Here is a 16,728-nt window from a genome sequence, read left to right as displayed (position 1 = left end):
TTCATGAGGCCCTATGGACCTACACCATGGCATTACACAAAAATGCAAACCCGAACAATGGGTGGCCTCAGCGGTTCCATCTGGCTTGCCATTAACAAGGTTAAAGTAAAGTGGGCTTCCTTGGCTGTGTCACACACAATTTACACTTCAGATGCTTTAACTTTGGAGCCAGACCAGAGGGAGCACCGCTCGAAACACACGTGGCAAGGATCTCCTAACATGTGTGGTAAATGCATTTGGTATTGATGCCCTTTGAAAGATACAGAGTAGTAGCATTTAGATAATTCGTAAGTACTATTTGGAAAATGCGGATTTTTTTTTGGCTAAATCATTAAAAAAAAAAAAAATATTCCTGTCAACAAGTTAGAATTCTAGTCAAATATTGTTTACTCAAAATATTTTAAAGACATTATAATATTAGTGGATGGATTCAGCTAGTAGCAGAAGTTATCAGAGGCCTGAGAAATGTTACCACCAGCATTTCTGAAAACACCTGAAAACTCCAATCGACTTTTAAGCTAAAAAGGGTATTGATGCATGGAAATTCATTCTGTTGGAAAGCATTCTGCTTTCAGAGCCATCAAAATATTTAGGTAATAGCATAGTTAACCATGGCAAATACAGACATTTAAAAAATTTTAGCTCCAGAGAGTCAGTGGTATATCAACAGGTATGTTGGCCTGTTAATTTCTATGCTGTTGAGTGTAATAAAGCATTGGAATTATCACAGCATTTTGCAGAAATCAGGCTCTTTGTCTCAGCTTGGAGAAGCTTCAAGGAAGCCTGACTGTCCTGTAGGCTGTCCCATTCATGAAAAAAAAAAATCAGTTATTATTGAATGAATATCAAAGTTGGTAATTCAGTTGTGAAGCTGTTTTATGATCTCTAAGATAACCATTTGAGCAGTTAACTTTGTGGTAAAGATCTAAGGTAATTTCCAGAGAGAGGATACATCTATTGTTGCTGCAGAGGTGCTCAAGGCAATCCACAGAGCAGGGTGAGTATTATACTGAACAACAAAAAGAATACAAATACGCGCCATCTCATCTGCCTTCGACCCCGAATCACGAGTTCAATAACAGAGCAGAACTTCATACTCCTCCTGAAGTTAAACAATTAAACTTGTCTACCCTAAAACCATCATAAAACCGTTGTTGACTAACAGTTACCCTAGCGTCGTCGGCAGGCTCACACAGGAGCAAGCAGCCCGCCATGCCGAGCCTCTCCTCGGTGAGCTGTGCAGCACCGCTGTGACAGGGCTCGCTTCCTCTCCGGCGTGCTGACAAAAGGTTGGCTTTGGTCTCCCCAGCGTTGAACAGCCCTTGCGGTTGCTCTGCGCCCTCCAGGCTTTGCCAGCGGGTGAGTCAGCGTCACTGATGAACAGTGTCGGCCTCGGCTATGTGCCATTAATAGAGGGGCTGGTGTGGATGGCCCTGTGCTTGATTATCCCTCTCCCTCCTCCGTTGTCCAACTCTCTGACCCACCCTTACGGCCCCTCTGTGCTGCCCTTTTATATCTCTTAACAAAGACAGGAATATCCTTAAACATTACCCTTTAGTTTCTGACCGTATGCAGCAGTCCTGTAATCATAGACACAATTATTGTAAGATGCCATTTGACAGGCATGTCAAAATTGCTAGGCTCCTCTCAAGGGCTTCCTGCCCGCTGCATGTGAGGTAACTACAGGCAAAGTAAATGGAGCTGAGAAGTCATCTCACAGACCATCGGCATTCTCTTCTCCCATTTTAGCTGCCAGACTGCTCCCCGTCCATGAGCAGCCGCTTTTGACTCGAGCCCTATCTTTACAATAGCTTTAGAAAGAAAAGAGTCGGAGAGCTATTCTTGCGGAGTCCTGGCAGGTGCAGTGATTCCACGCCAGGCATTGCAGTGGAAGGAAAAGGAAGAAGGAATAACGCAGCAAGGCAGAGCCTGTAAAGGAGCCATAAGGGAAATTGTCCAACTGCAAGTAGCACTTGCATGAGCATCAGGTGGGAAGTGCCCCAGCTCTGCTACGCGTGAGTAGAGGGAGAGCTCACAAAAGAAGGATTAGTTAACCCGAATTGGTTGATTTTATGGAGAACATGTGAAAGAATGGTGCAAAAATATATTTACTTAGAGGAGGGAAAATATGCATCTCTCTGTGTTGTATTTATTGTGTGTTTAACTCAAAGCACACTTTGTAGCCCACTCAGCTACAGTTTTTGTCAATTAAGTTATTTTCCAGCTCATTGTCTTTAACTGAAAAGGAATTCAGCCACAGCCACTCAGTTTACAAAACTAAATTCAACATCTGCATCTTGTGCCTGGACTTCCAGTGACCAAGTCTTTCATCCATCCTCCACATACACACTCCCACTGGTGCAGATTAGATAAATGAAATATTATGATCGACATATTCATGAACCCAGGTAGAAATCCGGTATAGATTTGTGTAAAGGCTGTGTGCGTGCTGGGACCAGGGGTAAGTCCCAGACGCAGGGAGCGGTTCCTCATTGCAATTCCTCTGGCAAGAGCTTTTGAGGACGATGGGAATCTCACTGCTTAATCTACTCCCTCTCACCTCCTGCCAGTGTTTATCACACCCACAGTTGTGCCAATGCAATGGTTTATGATTTTTGCCTCAAAGCTGGAGGTGTGATGTGAACCAAGCTAAACAAACATTACAAACTGAAAAAAAGTAGATGAATTAACTGAAAACTTCTGCTGTTTAGAGTTGGCTAGCAGTTTTAGTTACTGTGTGGATCATCCTCAGGAGTTTTTGAAAGCAGATCGTATATCTTTGGAAGTATTCTTCTTGAAAAGAGGGCTGTTTACTGCATGATTATCTTCCGTTTATTTTCACGTTACCAAAGAAAAGCTATGAATGCAATGCAAAGTAGTCGAGCTGGAGTCCTGGTCGCTGCTTACCGCTCTGGCTGGGCTGCAGCGCTGGAGCAGGATCCCTGGCAGTTCCCCGCGTCCTGCCTGGCACAGCATACTGTTGCTGGCTCGTTTCACAGCACGGAGTGTGAAAACAGAAGGGCACCCCAGGAGCTGTCACTGATGCTGCCAAGACAGCAAGCAGCGGTGGCACTCGCTGTGCAAAGCTTTGCAGGAAACTGGGATGAAAGCTGAGCACAGTAGTCTGTTGCAGACATTCTGGTTCGGGCTTTTGCCCGGCGTAGAAAGTGTGTGTTTTCCCCATCTGATTCTCATTTTTGTGCTTCCTGCCAACAGAGAATGAAAAAGACACGTGGAGGGTTTTTCTGCGTTTGTGTGAAGTCTAATTAAGCTCTTGATAAGCCTGCATTTTTTATGTAATGTTTGGGTTGTAGATATAAATGAAATGACTTTTCACAACTTGTCTGTGACTTTTCATCGTAGTAGTTAGCAGTGAAATAGCCATAACAAAGACGACAATTTCAAAATCAGGTATTTTATGCATTGTCCAGGATGTGCTCGATTCCTGCTGTAGTTCAGTGAATGCCAATTAATTTGTGGCCTGATCACCGTACGGTTGTACCGTAGCGTTTTTTCCCTGGCTTTATCAGATATAATTCTGTGGGGTACAGACTCAGATCCTCAAAGCTATGAGGATCTTGCCTGCCTCTGAAGTCAGTGGGACTTAGGCGTTTAAATACCTGTAAACGTTTGATTATACACGGCAGGGTCACACAGGCTGCCTGTGACAGAGAAAGAAGGTGATGCCATGCTCTCCATCACCGGCCTCTGAGCCTGAGAAGGATGAGAATTTGTGAGGGAAATTTGTGGGCTGTGCTTGAGGTCCAGAGTCCTGGGTGGGGGACACAGTCTCCATCCACTCTGTGGTTACTTGAAGTTGGGTATTTCCAGGTATTTGGGGTATTTAGAATTAGAAGGTTTGTAAGGAGGAGGGCCAAAGGGATCTTGGTTTAGGAGCAAGGCTTTGTGGCCTCCCAGGTTTTCAAGAGTGAGGCAGGTTTAGTAAACAATTAGTTTGTTCCTGGAAGTGTCCAGGAATAGTGTGGTAGGTACCAGATTTTTAGAGGTCTTGTCCCTTTTCTTCTATGGCTAAAACTGTTCACGTATTACTATTTTCAGCCACACAGAAGGCGTTGGGTTCCTAGATTAAATGTTTGGGTGCTGCCTCAAAACCTGAATTTACTTGCTTTATGTGTCTTCCATCACTTGGGGTTTCTACTGAACAGCCAGCAACTCCGTGTTCTACCTTATACTTAAGCCCCAAAAAATTATCAAGTTGGCTCCCGAGCCCTCCCCTTCCCCTGTATGGCCCAATCCAGTGAGCACACTTTAACCTACGCAAAAGGTCCCTGAGGGTTCACCACATACCTCGCTCGGTGTGAAAGACGTGTTTGGATGCAAGTCATCACAAGCAGCTTCAGGGCTTGCATTAAAACTGTGTTGCCCTTTCTGCCTCCATACGCTTCCAGTACAGTTTTCCTGCCGTGCACAGTGAGTGCTACTGGGTAGCTGGAAAGTTGTTTGGTTTAGAGTGTAGATGAATTGTTAAGGCACAAACATGATGCTGGCTTTAATCAGTCTTCTGGGTTATGACTGCTTTCAAAAGTGTAAATTCAGGGCTTCCATAGCTGAAGTTGTGGCTTGGGTATGAATTTCTGATCAAAACTAGAGATAGCTGGTTGTGCTGTGCTCGGTGAGCGTATCCATTGCGTTTTCTTTGGGCAGCGCACTCCGTGTCCACTTGTAATCTGCTGTCCCCTTGCATTGATCCTGATTGGGGTGCTCTTATCTGAATGGTTCTTTGCTTTCAAACATTTTATGTAAGTCTAGGGTTCCTGTTTTATCTAAATCTCCTCATGCAGAGTTCATCAGTCATGCCAGGAAAACTGATCCTTGGCCTATAAACAGCCTTACTTTTGTGATTGTTCATTCATTCTTTCTTAACCTGAAAGGCTGAGCGTAAGTGGACAGAAGAATCAAACACATTGCTCCTCTACCTTGGCCGTAATTCTTTGGTTTTCTTTTTTCAACTTTGTGATTTATGCTGCATTATGCTTTCAAGCGTTACATCAAACAGCAAACGCGGATTTACCGGTGGAACTGAGGGGCTTCAGCCTGCGTTGCCTCGCAGCTTGTCTCAGCCTGACCTCTGCAACCAGCCTTGGCTCCTGCAGTGTGACTTCTCAGTGTGCATACACAGTGGGAAATTACAGTTATGCTATTAAACTTAACGGAGAATAAGCTCGGTGAAGTCATGAAAATTGCTCTGGATTTACATCCATGTAACCGAGAGCAGAATTAAGACCATTAGGATGCTCTGTTTCTGGGAAGATGCAATATTTTTTAAAAAAGTTTTATTAACCTCATTGTTTTCATTTCACTGGAGTGATATCACATAATCTACGTAATCACAACCAAGAGGGATAAAGTGATGTCGTTTACCACATATAGTGAAATGTTTTCCGTTATGTTTCATTATTTTGAACTGTACACAGAATTAACAGAATTCGGAGAAAGAAATGTTAAACCTGTGCATGAGATTTGCCATCCTAAGGCCAAACTAAGAACAAGGAAACACCAAATTTTGAATTAACAGCGTTGTTTTATGTGCATATACGTGGCGTTTATTTTTATGTACACAATTATAGTGAGAATTAACAACGAAGATAAATCCTGGTGGTGAGATAGGGTGGAATAGTAGAAAATGGCATTATTTCACTTTTAATTCTCAGGGATCAGGCAGCGTGGGACAGCAGAAATACCTGCCTCAGGTGGGAATTAAAAGCTTTAACACATGAAGCTTAATCCTGTTGCATCTGAAATCCTCTTTGCACGCTTTACTGTTGCTTCTGCATTTTGATGTTAAATGTTTAAAAATTAATTTTTTTCTTTGGGATGTTGAAAGCCTCTTAAAAATGTGTTATAAAAAATGCTCTACACAGCCATTTAGTAATAATGTCAATATATGGAGCTAGTCCGTTTTAGACACCATAAGATGCAAGTTTGGAAAAGGGAATTAGGAACTGACTGTTTTCTTTCTCAGTCAGCGCATCAGAGCGATACAGATGTCCCATAGCAGTAAAATGTGGCTATAGAGCATCTGAATGGCTTAATTGTTCTTGCAGGTATTGAACATGGGAACTTATAGGTGCTATTTCAAGGAAAACTAACCACCATGTTTGTTGTCCTTTTATTACACGGTTGGGAAAGGAAGCCCCGCATGTATTTCATGTGACACAACTTACTCTATCAATTCCATGAGCTCTGGAAGGAACCCCTTAGAGATAGCTGGGGTGGCTTCCTCATAGCGAGTGTGGCAGACAGTAACCGTCCCTTTATTTCTGAAGAATGAAATAAAGCTGTGAGTTGCTGGTCAAATCCTGCAATCCTTAACACCTGTGAAGCCTGCGTTCATGCAAGTCATCTAGTTCAGTGAATGTCGTAGGAGAATCCATTTCAAGGCTAGGATCTAAGTTAGCCTGTACGCCTGTCAACAGATATTTCTGACCCTTTCTGCATGATACCTATTTATAAGGGATACCTAAAGTCATATGACTCTAAACTGGTATTTGGGGAAGAATAGGTTATGAACTTCCAGTGCATCCGCCTTCCTCCTCCTCTTCCTCTTCCTCTACCACTACTTGCTTCAGTGCTCCAACCTACCGCCAGGATGCCATTTGCTGTTTCCTGCTGTTGTGAGGAGTTGGTGTTACTTGGTGTTAGTGATAAAATAAGGAACAAAAGGGAAATGGCAATTTTAAACAACTAATTCCCAGTTACCTACTACCCTTTTATCTCATCTGTGGATTAGCTGATCAGTGGATGCAGAAACCCTGGAACGGGCTCTGCTGAGATGCAGATAAGACCAGGCATGCCTCTTAGCTCATGAACGGCACCTCACTGACCCAGAAAGAGTTGAGCTGGTTTATATGCAGCGTGCATCCTTATCCATATGGCCAGGAGGCTCAGGCCACCTCCGTGAAGACTCCTGGCGTTACTGAGCTATGCTTCTGGAAACGGGGGGCACCCAGGAGTGGTTTCAGCCACCCCTGAAAACCCTTCAGCCAAGGGCTGCTTAGTTCTGCCCCCCCCGATGCCTGCCCAGCGCTACACCCCAGCTACATTTAGCAATAGGCTGCAAATTGTGGGTACGTACACACTGCAGCGATACCCAGAGCAAATATTTATGGCCTTTTCACCAATATGAACTATGGAAAATACTTACTGTTTTTAAAAGTACTGCATACAGAACTCTTTTAATTTAAAATACCATGATTATTATTATTATTACTACTACTACTATTATTACCACCACAGAAATTTAGGGTTACAAGGGAAGATTGTGGTCGAGAATATTTGTGTGTGTGGTTTCATAATGCAAAAAAGATTACCAGTAGTAGAGTTATTTGAAATCATGGTGTAACATTTCATGTTTGAAATGTGTGATATACGACTGTTTAAAACATAACTTACTTAAACCGTCACTGATCTTGTATCTGCTTTATCTGGATGGGTTAAAGCCATTAAAATATACACATTCTTTCCACGCTATATTGATACTATTGGAGCAAACCCATCTTTCATGTTATTTAGAAAAAAGACCCCACTTTGTAAATTGTTATTTCAGGAGTTCTCAACTCCCAATATAAAGAAAACCCTTTTGTTGTAACAAATGAAAGTACATCCAAAGCATTCCTCCGTGAGGGTGCATTTCAGAAGGGTTTTTATGTGATCATGTGAAAAATAATTTTCCTCCATGCCTGTAGAGAGGGCTGAGTGGAAGGCAGCGATAAGGTTTCATGGAAGGGAAGAAAGAATGGAAACGACATCGTGGAGGTTATTTTTTTTAAGAGCGGCTGTCCGTGTAGTCCTTTCCATTTTTGTGGAGGAAAAGACTGCATTTTTAGCGTTTTGAACCACCTTTCTGTTTCATTGTTGTTCGTGTTTCTCAAAAAAAAAATCCACCCTTCCAGTAAAGTCGTATTAGCAGATTTTAAACAAATTCATTTCCTCACGAACTGAAGCTAAATTGTATCCCGACAGGCCTGATTTATCAGGCAAATGCCCCACGTTGTTTGTCAGCTTCTTTGTTGGGGGGTGAGGGGGAGGGGAAACCCAAGCAACAAAAGACCGTAACCTATTGATATTACTTCTGCGATACACCAGGGAAAATAGATTGATTTAGAACTAACCACAGAAAACTAGTCGATCTGATGAGTTTACAACAGAGCATTTTTATGTGTTTATTTTTAACAAGAGTAAACATAATCAGTATTCGACCCTGTGGTATTGGAAGCCTTGCAGACAGGGGGTTTGTGCCGGCGTGCTGGGGCTATCTGTAAGATGAAAGAAGGCGAGCTTAAAAAAAATTGAGGGACCTTGTTTTTCTCATGAAATGGAAAGTCTCTGATCCCTGGTACGTTATCTTGTGTTGCAGGATTTGGAGGGGAAATAGCTAGATGAGCATTTTTTATTTTATTTCATCTTTATTTCTTTAGGAGGTTGTCTCTTTTTCGAAGATGATATTTCTGTTAATCTCAAAAAGCTAGTAAAGCACAGGAAATTTTCAAAGTGAATTTTACTGAAGAACAACAGCCTGCAATTAACTTTCCCAGCGTGCCGCCTCTGCACAGTGTTTTTTGTGTGAACGAGGGGTTCAGGGTAGCAAATACTCACAGGATCGGCACAGATCTAAATGTGGCCCTGGCGTGCCGCTTTCTGAATTGATAACACACCGTTTTCCAACATACTTGGCTAAAAATAGTTCCAGTTTTAAAATTAAACTGTTTTGTTTTTTTTTTTTTACATGGTCTGATAAATGAGGGTGCTAGTGAACGTTTCTGCCTTAGCGTGACCCTGCTTGCGGGACCCACCATAAATACTCTGATGAAGATGCTAAATGCTCTACTCTGCAGTTTATTCAACAAGATAATTTCACTTGACCTTAAGTTTGGGGGGTTTTTTTTGGTATTATTTCAGTATTCAGTATTTTGAATACTAACACCTTATGAGACTATTTTCAGAATTACCTGCATTCTCCCCTGCATTCAACTACTGCTTAAGAATTAAAGGTTAATAAGGAAAATGGCATAAAACCCCAGCAATGCGCCTGCGAGAGGAAACATTCCAGCAATTTCCCTCTCGGAGGGCACGGGCAAAGCGTGTGGGTTCGGTGCATCTCGTGTACGTCTTACTTGATTCACTGGTGGATTTTCACCCTTTCAAAACAAAAAGCTGGGGAATACATTTCTGGGGGTTAATTCCCCTCTGGGTGCAGTCAGCCACGCACCGTGATGAGACTCCCTCCTGCGCCCCGTGATTATTTAAAAAAACAAAACAAAAAAAACCAACAACAACCAAAAAAAAATCACACCACAGGCTGGCTTTATGTCTCCCGGGATTTAATGCTGCTTAAAAGCTTCAGGGAGGGGTGGGTGGGAGAAATCTCCCGAAACAATCCCTGCAAGGGAACCTCGGGTAAAAGCGGCGGAGGAAGGAGTGAAATGCCAGAGGAGCTGATGCCCAGCGTGGGGCTGGCGCCGCTCGGGGTGCACGGGGGGTCCCTGGGCACTGCTCGGGGCGCACGGGGGTCCCCACCATCTCCCACTCCTCCCGTGCCACCCGCTGCTCCTGCTCCTCCTGTTCCCGCTCTCCTCCAGCTTGTTTCTCTGGCAGCCAACCAAACTTTTTTATTTTCCGGGGATAGTGGCTAACTTTTTTAAAGTTACAGCGACTGCAGCCTCATACTTAGTTTCAGTGTGTCTTGCTCTAAAAGGATGAGGTCCGTATGTGCTCTCTCTTTTAAGGTGTAAGGTGTAAGGGTAATGCCTCATTTCAAAAAATACTCAAACCATTTTTTTGCTTTTAAGTGTAGGCTTCTCAGCAGGAAGGGTTTTCGTGTTATACCTGTATTTAGTAAAAATGATTAGTCCTTTTATAATATAGTAACGTACCAGAGGTTCCTGTTCAGCAGCAATCACCTGTGATCCTGTCAGTCTTTGGAGGGCTGCTGTGACAGGTTTCATATCCAGGATTTGGCTAGTGGAATATTTGTAAGTAGTCCGTTAAAATATACCTGCATTTATCTCAAAGAAAAATGGAAATTAGCAGATCTTCGATGGTCCAGAAGCCTCTTTCAGTACTGACGAGGTGTCGGAGGTGCTTCTCGTTTTCCCAAGGGGTGCCCGAGCAAGCACGGGGCTCCCCGGGATTTTCTGGGTGTTCACCTCCACCGGACAGAAGCGTCCCCTTGCACTGCCCCATGGCCTGATTTTCAAGACAAGTCGCTGAAGCCCTTGAAGAGTAAAACATCTATCCTCTAAGATCCATGTTTCTGTTAGATCATGGCTGGTTTAACCTCCCTTATGGCAAAATAGGGAAGTTTGAGCGATCTGTTGTGTGTTCTGTCTGCAAGAGCTGGCCTTGCTTTAGGGATGTTGTGAAAGTAATTACTAAAAAACCCACCACATTTAGGTACAATTTTAAACATTTCCTTTATGCTTTAACTGCTTAGTTGGCATTCAGTATATTGTAAAACCATCCCATTTGCACACGCTGTTAGAATACCACGCTATGTTTCAAGGCATTTACATTGCTAGATGGAGCGTTGTTAGCCGAGATGCAGTTTTTTGTTGTCTTATAGCATTCGAAAAGGAAAAACAAAAGAGGAGTTGGTGTAGGGAATATCCTGGAGAATTATTGTAGTCTTCCTCCGACTATACCCCCTTTCTTCCCTTTGCTGTCCCTGTTGGATGTTAACCCCTCCCCACCCCCCAAGAAAAAGTCAGCCATCAGGGTAATTTTAAAGCTTTTTCTCTCCATAGATAATAGTGTGGAGCCACACAAATGATTCTCTACTTGTCATATATATTGGATTATCATCTAAATCATATTATAAAGCAGCATGAAGAAGCAGGCAGTTGTGCTTGCCCTCCTTGCTGCTTAGCTCAGCTGAGCTGTTGTTGTGGGGAAGGTATTTGCAAGGCAGGGGTATTGTCAGTTTAAAAAGAATAGGGCTAGGGTGTGCTTCCCAAGGAGGAGCTGACTGCTGGAACAAGGGAAAAAGCTGAAAGAATACTTTATTTTGCACGTGGTTGTGAAATTGAGTACCTGCGATGAATTTCAGTCATGGGTTTATTACAATTAACACAACACAGTTTACGTTGGAATCCGTGCGCTTTTTGCCTGTTCATGTTTCCTTTAATATGTATAGTTCTGTGCAATTGCAAATCCATAGTGAAGGAGAATTTAAAAATGTTTTTTAACCTTGCTCTCTTCTTTCTTTGTTAATAGGTATTAGTGTTACTGTTTTCTTGAGAATATTGAAATGCAATGCTAGACAAGTTCCTCAAGGTGTCCCTTTATGAAAATGTTCATCGTTTTATATCAAAAAATCACCCTGATTCACCTTCCTGACAGTGCTGTAGTGAGGAAAGGATTCCCTTTTAAGATAATTGCCATCTCTTTATTTACTCTGTTGTATTATTTTTTGAGCCTGAAGCTACCTAGTAAATCACGTGAGCCTACTGTGAGAAAGACAGTCCTATTTTAACAAATCCTTCTGGCTGTCTCTTTTTTGTAAGGGTTATTTCTCCTATAATTGCACTTTTAAGGGCTTTTTGTGGTTTGTTCATCTCATGGTGTAATTTACTTATAAACTTTTATGTTGTGTTTAAGCTAACATACAGTATTTCCATGGTGCATCTGAAGTGAAGAAGTACTTGGCATTATAGTACCTGGTTGTTCTAATCTGGAGTTTCTGAGAACATTCTCAAATGAGAACTTGCTAATTTTCTTAGCAGGAGCCATCTTGTACGTTGTTCTAGAGATATTTATGTACACAGAGATGCGGATGTATAAGCTCGTGTGCACTTAGGCTGTGCTTTCAGGTTTCATTATGTTGTAATGTAAGCATGTAGAGCAGGGAGGAGCAAAGCGTTGAAGCGTTTCGGACGAAGGGGTTAATCCCATACCTTAATGCGCATGGATGATGCCGTGTGGTATCATTTGTGAGCTCTGAGGTGGCTGACCATTCCCATTTTGGTGTAAATCCCTCGAGAGGGAAGGCATTTCGGAGCGGGGTGTGATCTGTTCAATGAGTGATTGACAAGGAATGAATAAATACTTAAAAGAACTGAATAAATCCCACCCTCCTGTTTAAGTCCAGGCACACCCCGGCTGGCACGTATATATTCTAATGCGACACTTTAGCCAGATGCTTGAGTTGGTTGGTAACAAAAAGCATTCCTGAAAAGCCCAATCCTAGTTTAACCACAACTGCTTCTGATAGAGTTTTCTTTTATGGTGACGTTTTAGCGGTGATTTGATCGCGCAGGGAATTATAATATTTTGCAAATAGGACGTATTGATAAATATAAATGCAAAAGGTGACGGAGGCTTCTTGAGTGGAAGCAGGGGCCCTGACAGCAGGTTCTTGGTCAATCGGTGAGGTGAAATGGTTCACTGAATTGGATAACACAGTGCATACCATAGTGACTGATTAAATTGATTTGTCCATGGCTACCGCCTACCCTGCTACTGAGGCCCTTTAACCTATTTTCAGACTTTTTTTTCTTTTTTAAACCGCTCTAAATACGCGTGATATTAAGAGAAGGGAGCAAGCGCAGATGTATTCACAGCTATAAAATCCTGTATTCTGAATTAAGATAAAACGCTTGATTTCCAGAATGTCTGCACGCTCCCATGTTATACTGTATTATGCTATACTTAACCCAGGAACAAGTACGCTGCTGGAAACTGATGAAGAAGATAATAATAATAATAATAAACATCATTCTTTAATATAACTTAAATTATAGTAAATATAATATTTGTGAATTCTTAGGTATATTTATTGGAGGGGGAGAAAGTAAAACACTTAAGGGTTTTTGTTGTTGCTGTTCTTTTGTTTTTCTAATTGCAAGTTTTACTTCCTTACTGGTTTATCCAGAAGGTGTTTAGAAAGCTTGTTGGGGGAGCATAGCTGGATGCCAGTTAAGAAGACTAGTGTTATATCTGAAAATATCTGCAATGATTTGGGAAGAAGTAGTCAGATGGATATTGTTGAATAACATCAAACTTTTAAAATATATATTATAGGGAAAAAAGCTTGATGTTTTGGTCTTAGATCAGGATGCTTGTATTTTATCAACGTATTTAGTATCTCCTTGCTAGGGAAATCAATACTAAATGACAATGAGGCTTGTACATGTTGGTTTCTTCTTGATTCAAGGGAAGCTCTATATTCTGTGTCTCTTCATGGGTTATTCTGTAGTATATGCAGACAGACGACTGTAAGCATAGTCTTCAAATTCCACTGAAAAATCACATAAACTTCAGTGCAGTGATGACATAAAAATGGAACGAGTTCGCCTAAAATACGTTATTGCAGTTGTCGTAGAAGTGCAGAGTTCGGTATAATGGCTTTGGTTTCTTGTTTCTTTTTCGTTTTTAGGGGAGATATGACAATTTAATTACAATGTTTTCTGAAAGGATAATGAAGTTCTGTTCATCATTTAACTTCTCTAAATTATAGGTCAGTCTGTGGGACATGACAGCATGCTGTGGGCAACTTAATGCCGTTTTTTCATTTGTCTGATAAAATAAAGATATGGTTAGTATCTTGCTAACAGTGAAGAAGAGAGAGGTGCTGAGGGATTGTTTCTTGGAGTGAATTTGCAAATGTTAACAGCCAGATTTCCCTGGCTGAAAGCAGCACGTCCGTTAGGATGTGGTTACATCTGAGGCTGAGTATCTCCTCTCTGTGCATTTCTTTATGGCCCCGACCCGACGACGGGCACACGTAGAGCAAAGCCACCTCAGGGTGAGGATGCCGGCGCTGGTGACTCTCCTCTGCTCTCCTCACCCCGCTTTGCCATGTTCCTGCTGTTAAATACTGGTACTGGCAGGCTTTTAATGCTATAAATACCTGGGTGAACAGAGATGTTGGTGGCAGTGGGATGCTTGAATATCGGGTGCCCTCTAGTGGGACCGGCACAGGCTGGGATCTCCGGTAAAAGGTTCCCAAGTCCCAAGCACAAGGTGCTTTTTGGCGCCGGTGGGACAAAGGGGCACCTTCCCAGTGCTTTCAAAAGCAGAACTCAGATGTACCTCAGCTTGTGGCCGTGGGGCATCAGTACAGAAGCCGCTGCTCTCTCACCAGCAGACCTTATGCACGCTCACGCTGAGCTTACCCGCCGTAGAAAATCTTACCATTTGATGCTGCATTTTATAACTAACTGTCTCTCTTTGTTTTCAGATGCTACAACTGCGGTGGCCTCGACCACCACGCTAAAGAATGTAGTCTACCTCCACAGCCAAAGAAGTGCCATTACTGTCAGAGCATCATGCACATGGTGGCTAACTGCCCCCATAAAACTGTCTCGCAGCAGCCCGCTAGTTCTCAGGGAAGACACGAAGCTGAACCGCAGCCTTCCACTTCTGCTTTCCCAAGAGAAGGGGGAGGAACGCACGGCTACTCGTCTCCATCGTACTCTCAGGAAGGCAGGTCGGAGATCTCAGAGCGCCCGGGCAGGTCACCACAGGAAGCTTCGTCAAGTAAGTTGTCTGCGTCGCCCGAAGAACCGAGCAGAAAGGGGCCTTCTGTTCAGAAAAGGAAAAAAACTTAAAGCATTCGTCATAACTTTCCATTTTCTTTATCCTCTTGGGATGTCTACCTCATGCAAGTACAGGGGAAATAATTTCATTATCAGTAGCTGACCTGGAATTTTAACTACTGTTGAGGAACTGTGAATTTTTTTTTTTTCTTTGATAGACAAATCACTCCAAGCAAAATACATTTGAGCAGGGTGCATTACGTTTTACCTTCTGTATGTGTGTGTATGAGTGTGCACGCGCGTGTGTGTATGTGTACATATCTATAAATATGTTGTTTTTTCCATCAGACCACTCTTCAGCTCCCACAAGACATTACTGTGAAGCAATAGGCACAGTATCCACAAATGTTCCTGAACTCATTCCTAAACATATTCCCAAACTTTTTCAAAAGAACAAACAAGGAAACCCAAGAAATCTCACTCAAAAAAAACCCTAAACCAAACCTGAAAAACCACACACAGAACTGAGGTGAAGACTGTTACTTCTCTTATGAACCAAAGGATACTTTCATATTTTAAAGCTGCCATATGGTACTAAAAATACTAAGACATCCCCCAATGCCATCAATTTGAGTTATTTTCTTTCTCATCCCCACGAAGTATCAAAACCCGTTCCCTCCCCGTGCCCGTGCAGGGCAGTGTCATGACTCAACGTGTCGCTCATTGCCACCATCCTTTATTGGTGAGGAGTTTAAAGCTCGGGAAAAGACAATGAATGTGTAATTTCTGTGCTGGTTTCTCAAAATGTTTTGTTAAATTAATATGGTTGTAACTGTAATTTAGATGACTGTTGTGTAGGGGAGAATGTATAAGTTGTTACGAACAGACTTTTGAGTGGTATCACAATATCATCCTGTTGAACCTTTTGTATTCTGTGACCATTTAGGGGACCTTGGTGGCAGTAGTAGCAGCAGCAGCAGCAACTTCTCTTGGCCCCGAGTAGTGCCCCTCTGTTTGAAGGGACTTCCCTCTTGTTTTCTGTTGAAATGCCATGGAGAGAACTCCCTAGGGTTTTTGTTGTTGTCTGTTTTGGTTTTAAAGAAAACGAAATGCAAAGCTAATAAGATCCTGGGATAAATAGTTTCTTAAGAGTGAAGGTAGATGGGTACTTCGGGTTGCTCGGCCGGCCTCCCGTGCTGACAATACAGCGTGTGTACAGTCAAGAAGGACAGGTGTCTGCTGCAGACAGGCCTCAGTGAAGGGACCTGTGAATTTGCCAGAAGCCCTGGGCGTCATCTGCTTCTTGTGATTTGGAGACCGTTGCTGACCAGCCTTGGTCCAGAGCGTGCTGGGACCACACACTTCTGCGTTACAGAGGGGAAAGATTGGTGGCCTCAGAGTGAGACTCCCTGGGCTGCAGCCCTTGCTCGGGGTTAATAGAGTTGGAGCCTATCAAAACTTCAAGTCGCTTTCCATTTGTAACTTCTTAATTACCAAGTCATACGTAAGATAACGTACTTTGACAAATCCCATTGCGGATGTAAGTTAATTAGAGAAACCTGTATAATCCTTAACATTGGCAATAAACACAGGCTGTTAAAGCTTGAAAGAGTCAGGTAGGTTTAAGCTCGGATAATCAAACTAAAGAAACAGCCCGCGTGAAAGGCTCCAGCGAGCCAAAGTCCTACCCGTGGTAACTCTTTTGCAGCCACTAGTTACAACAGGTATGCAGCTGGCTCGTTAGTGGCCTTCCCCGTCCCACTTGTCCTGCCAGATGAGACTTCTACTGTTGCTGCTGCTGCTTCAGTGAACAGGTAGTAATCAAACGCCTCAGCGAAGGGCACGATTTCAAGAACGTTATTTTGTGTGAATTCCTTGCCAGTGTTTGCGAGACTCTCGATGGTTTATACTGAAGTTCTCAGTGTACTAATGCAAAGCTTACCTTTGACGATATTGAATGTGATATATCTATAGAGAAGAACTTCCTTGCCTTACGTAAGGATAGTAAACTTATTTAAATTATGTAGACAAATCAAAGTGGCATTGCTTAACCTTCTAGCCGGTGTAAAAACCAGGTTAAACAGCAAAGATGCAAAACTTAGGTCACTTTGAAAATTTAAACCAAAGTTCCTTATAGAAATAGGCAATTGTGGATTTCAAAACTGGTCATTCCCTGTTTATATGTAAGAAGTTCAGAGCTGAGATAAGGAAATATTTTCAACGTGCAGATTTT

The 16,728-nt window shown here is 42.6% G+C and overlaps 1 protein-coding gene across 4 annotated transcripts in view; it reads left to right on the top strand.

The window, feature by feature from the left end:
- LIN28B (lin-28 homolog B) overlaps positions 1-14,741 on the top strand; it is a 96,377-nt gene extending 81,636 nt beyond the window's left edge. For all 4 annotated transcript variants that reach the window (XM_063331109.1, XM_063331112.1, XM_063331111.1 and 1 more), the window contains one exon: positions 14,198-14,741. In XM_063331109.1, the coding sequence (XP_063187179.1) occupies positions 14,198-14,567 (370 nt within the window). In that variant the 3' untranslated portion in view covers positions 14,568-14,741. The remainder of the gene's footprint in view (positions 1-14,197) is intronic.
- Positions 14,742-16,728: the final 1,987 nt, after the last annotated feature.

This window comes from Chroicocephalus ridibundus, chromosome 3 (genome assembly GCF_963924245.1).
Source record: "Chroicocephalus ridibundus chromosome 3, bChrRid1.1, whole genome shotgun sequence".
In the NCBI taxonomy this organism is placed as follows: domain Eukaryota; kingdom Metazoa; phylum Chordata; class Aves; order Charadriiformes; family Laridae; genus Chroicocephalus; species Chroicocephalus ridibundus.
Note: the sequence above shows the minus strand (reverse complement) of the source record. Positions and strands in the feature narration are given on the sequence as shown.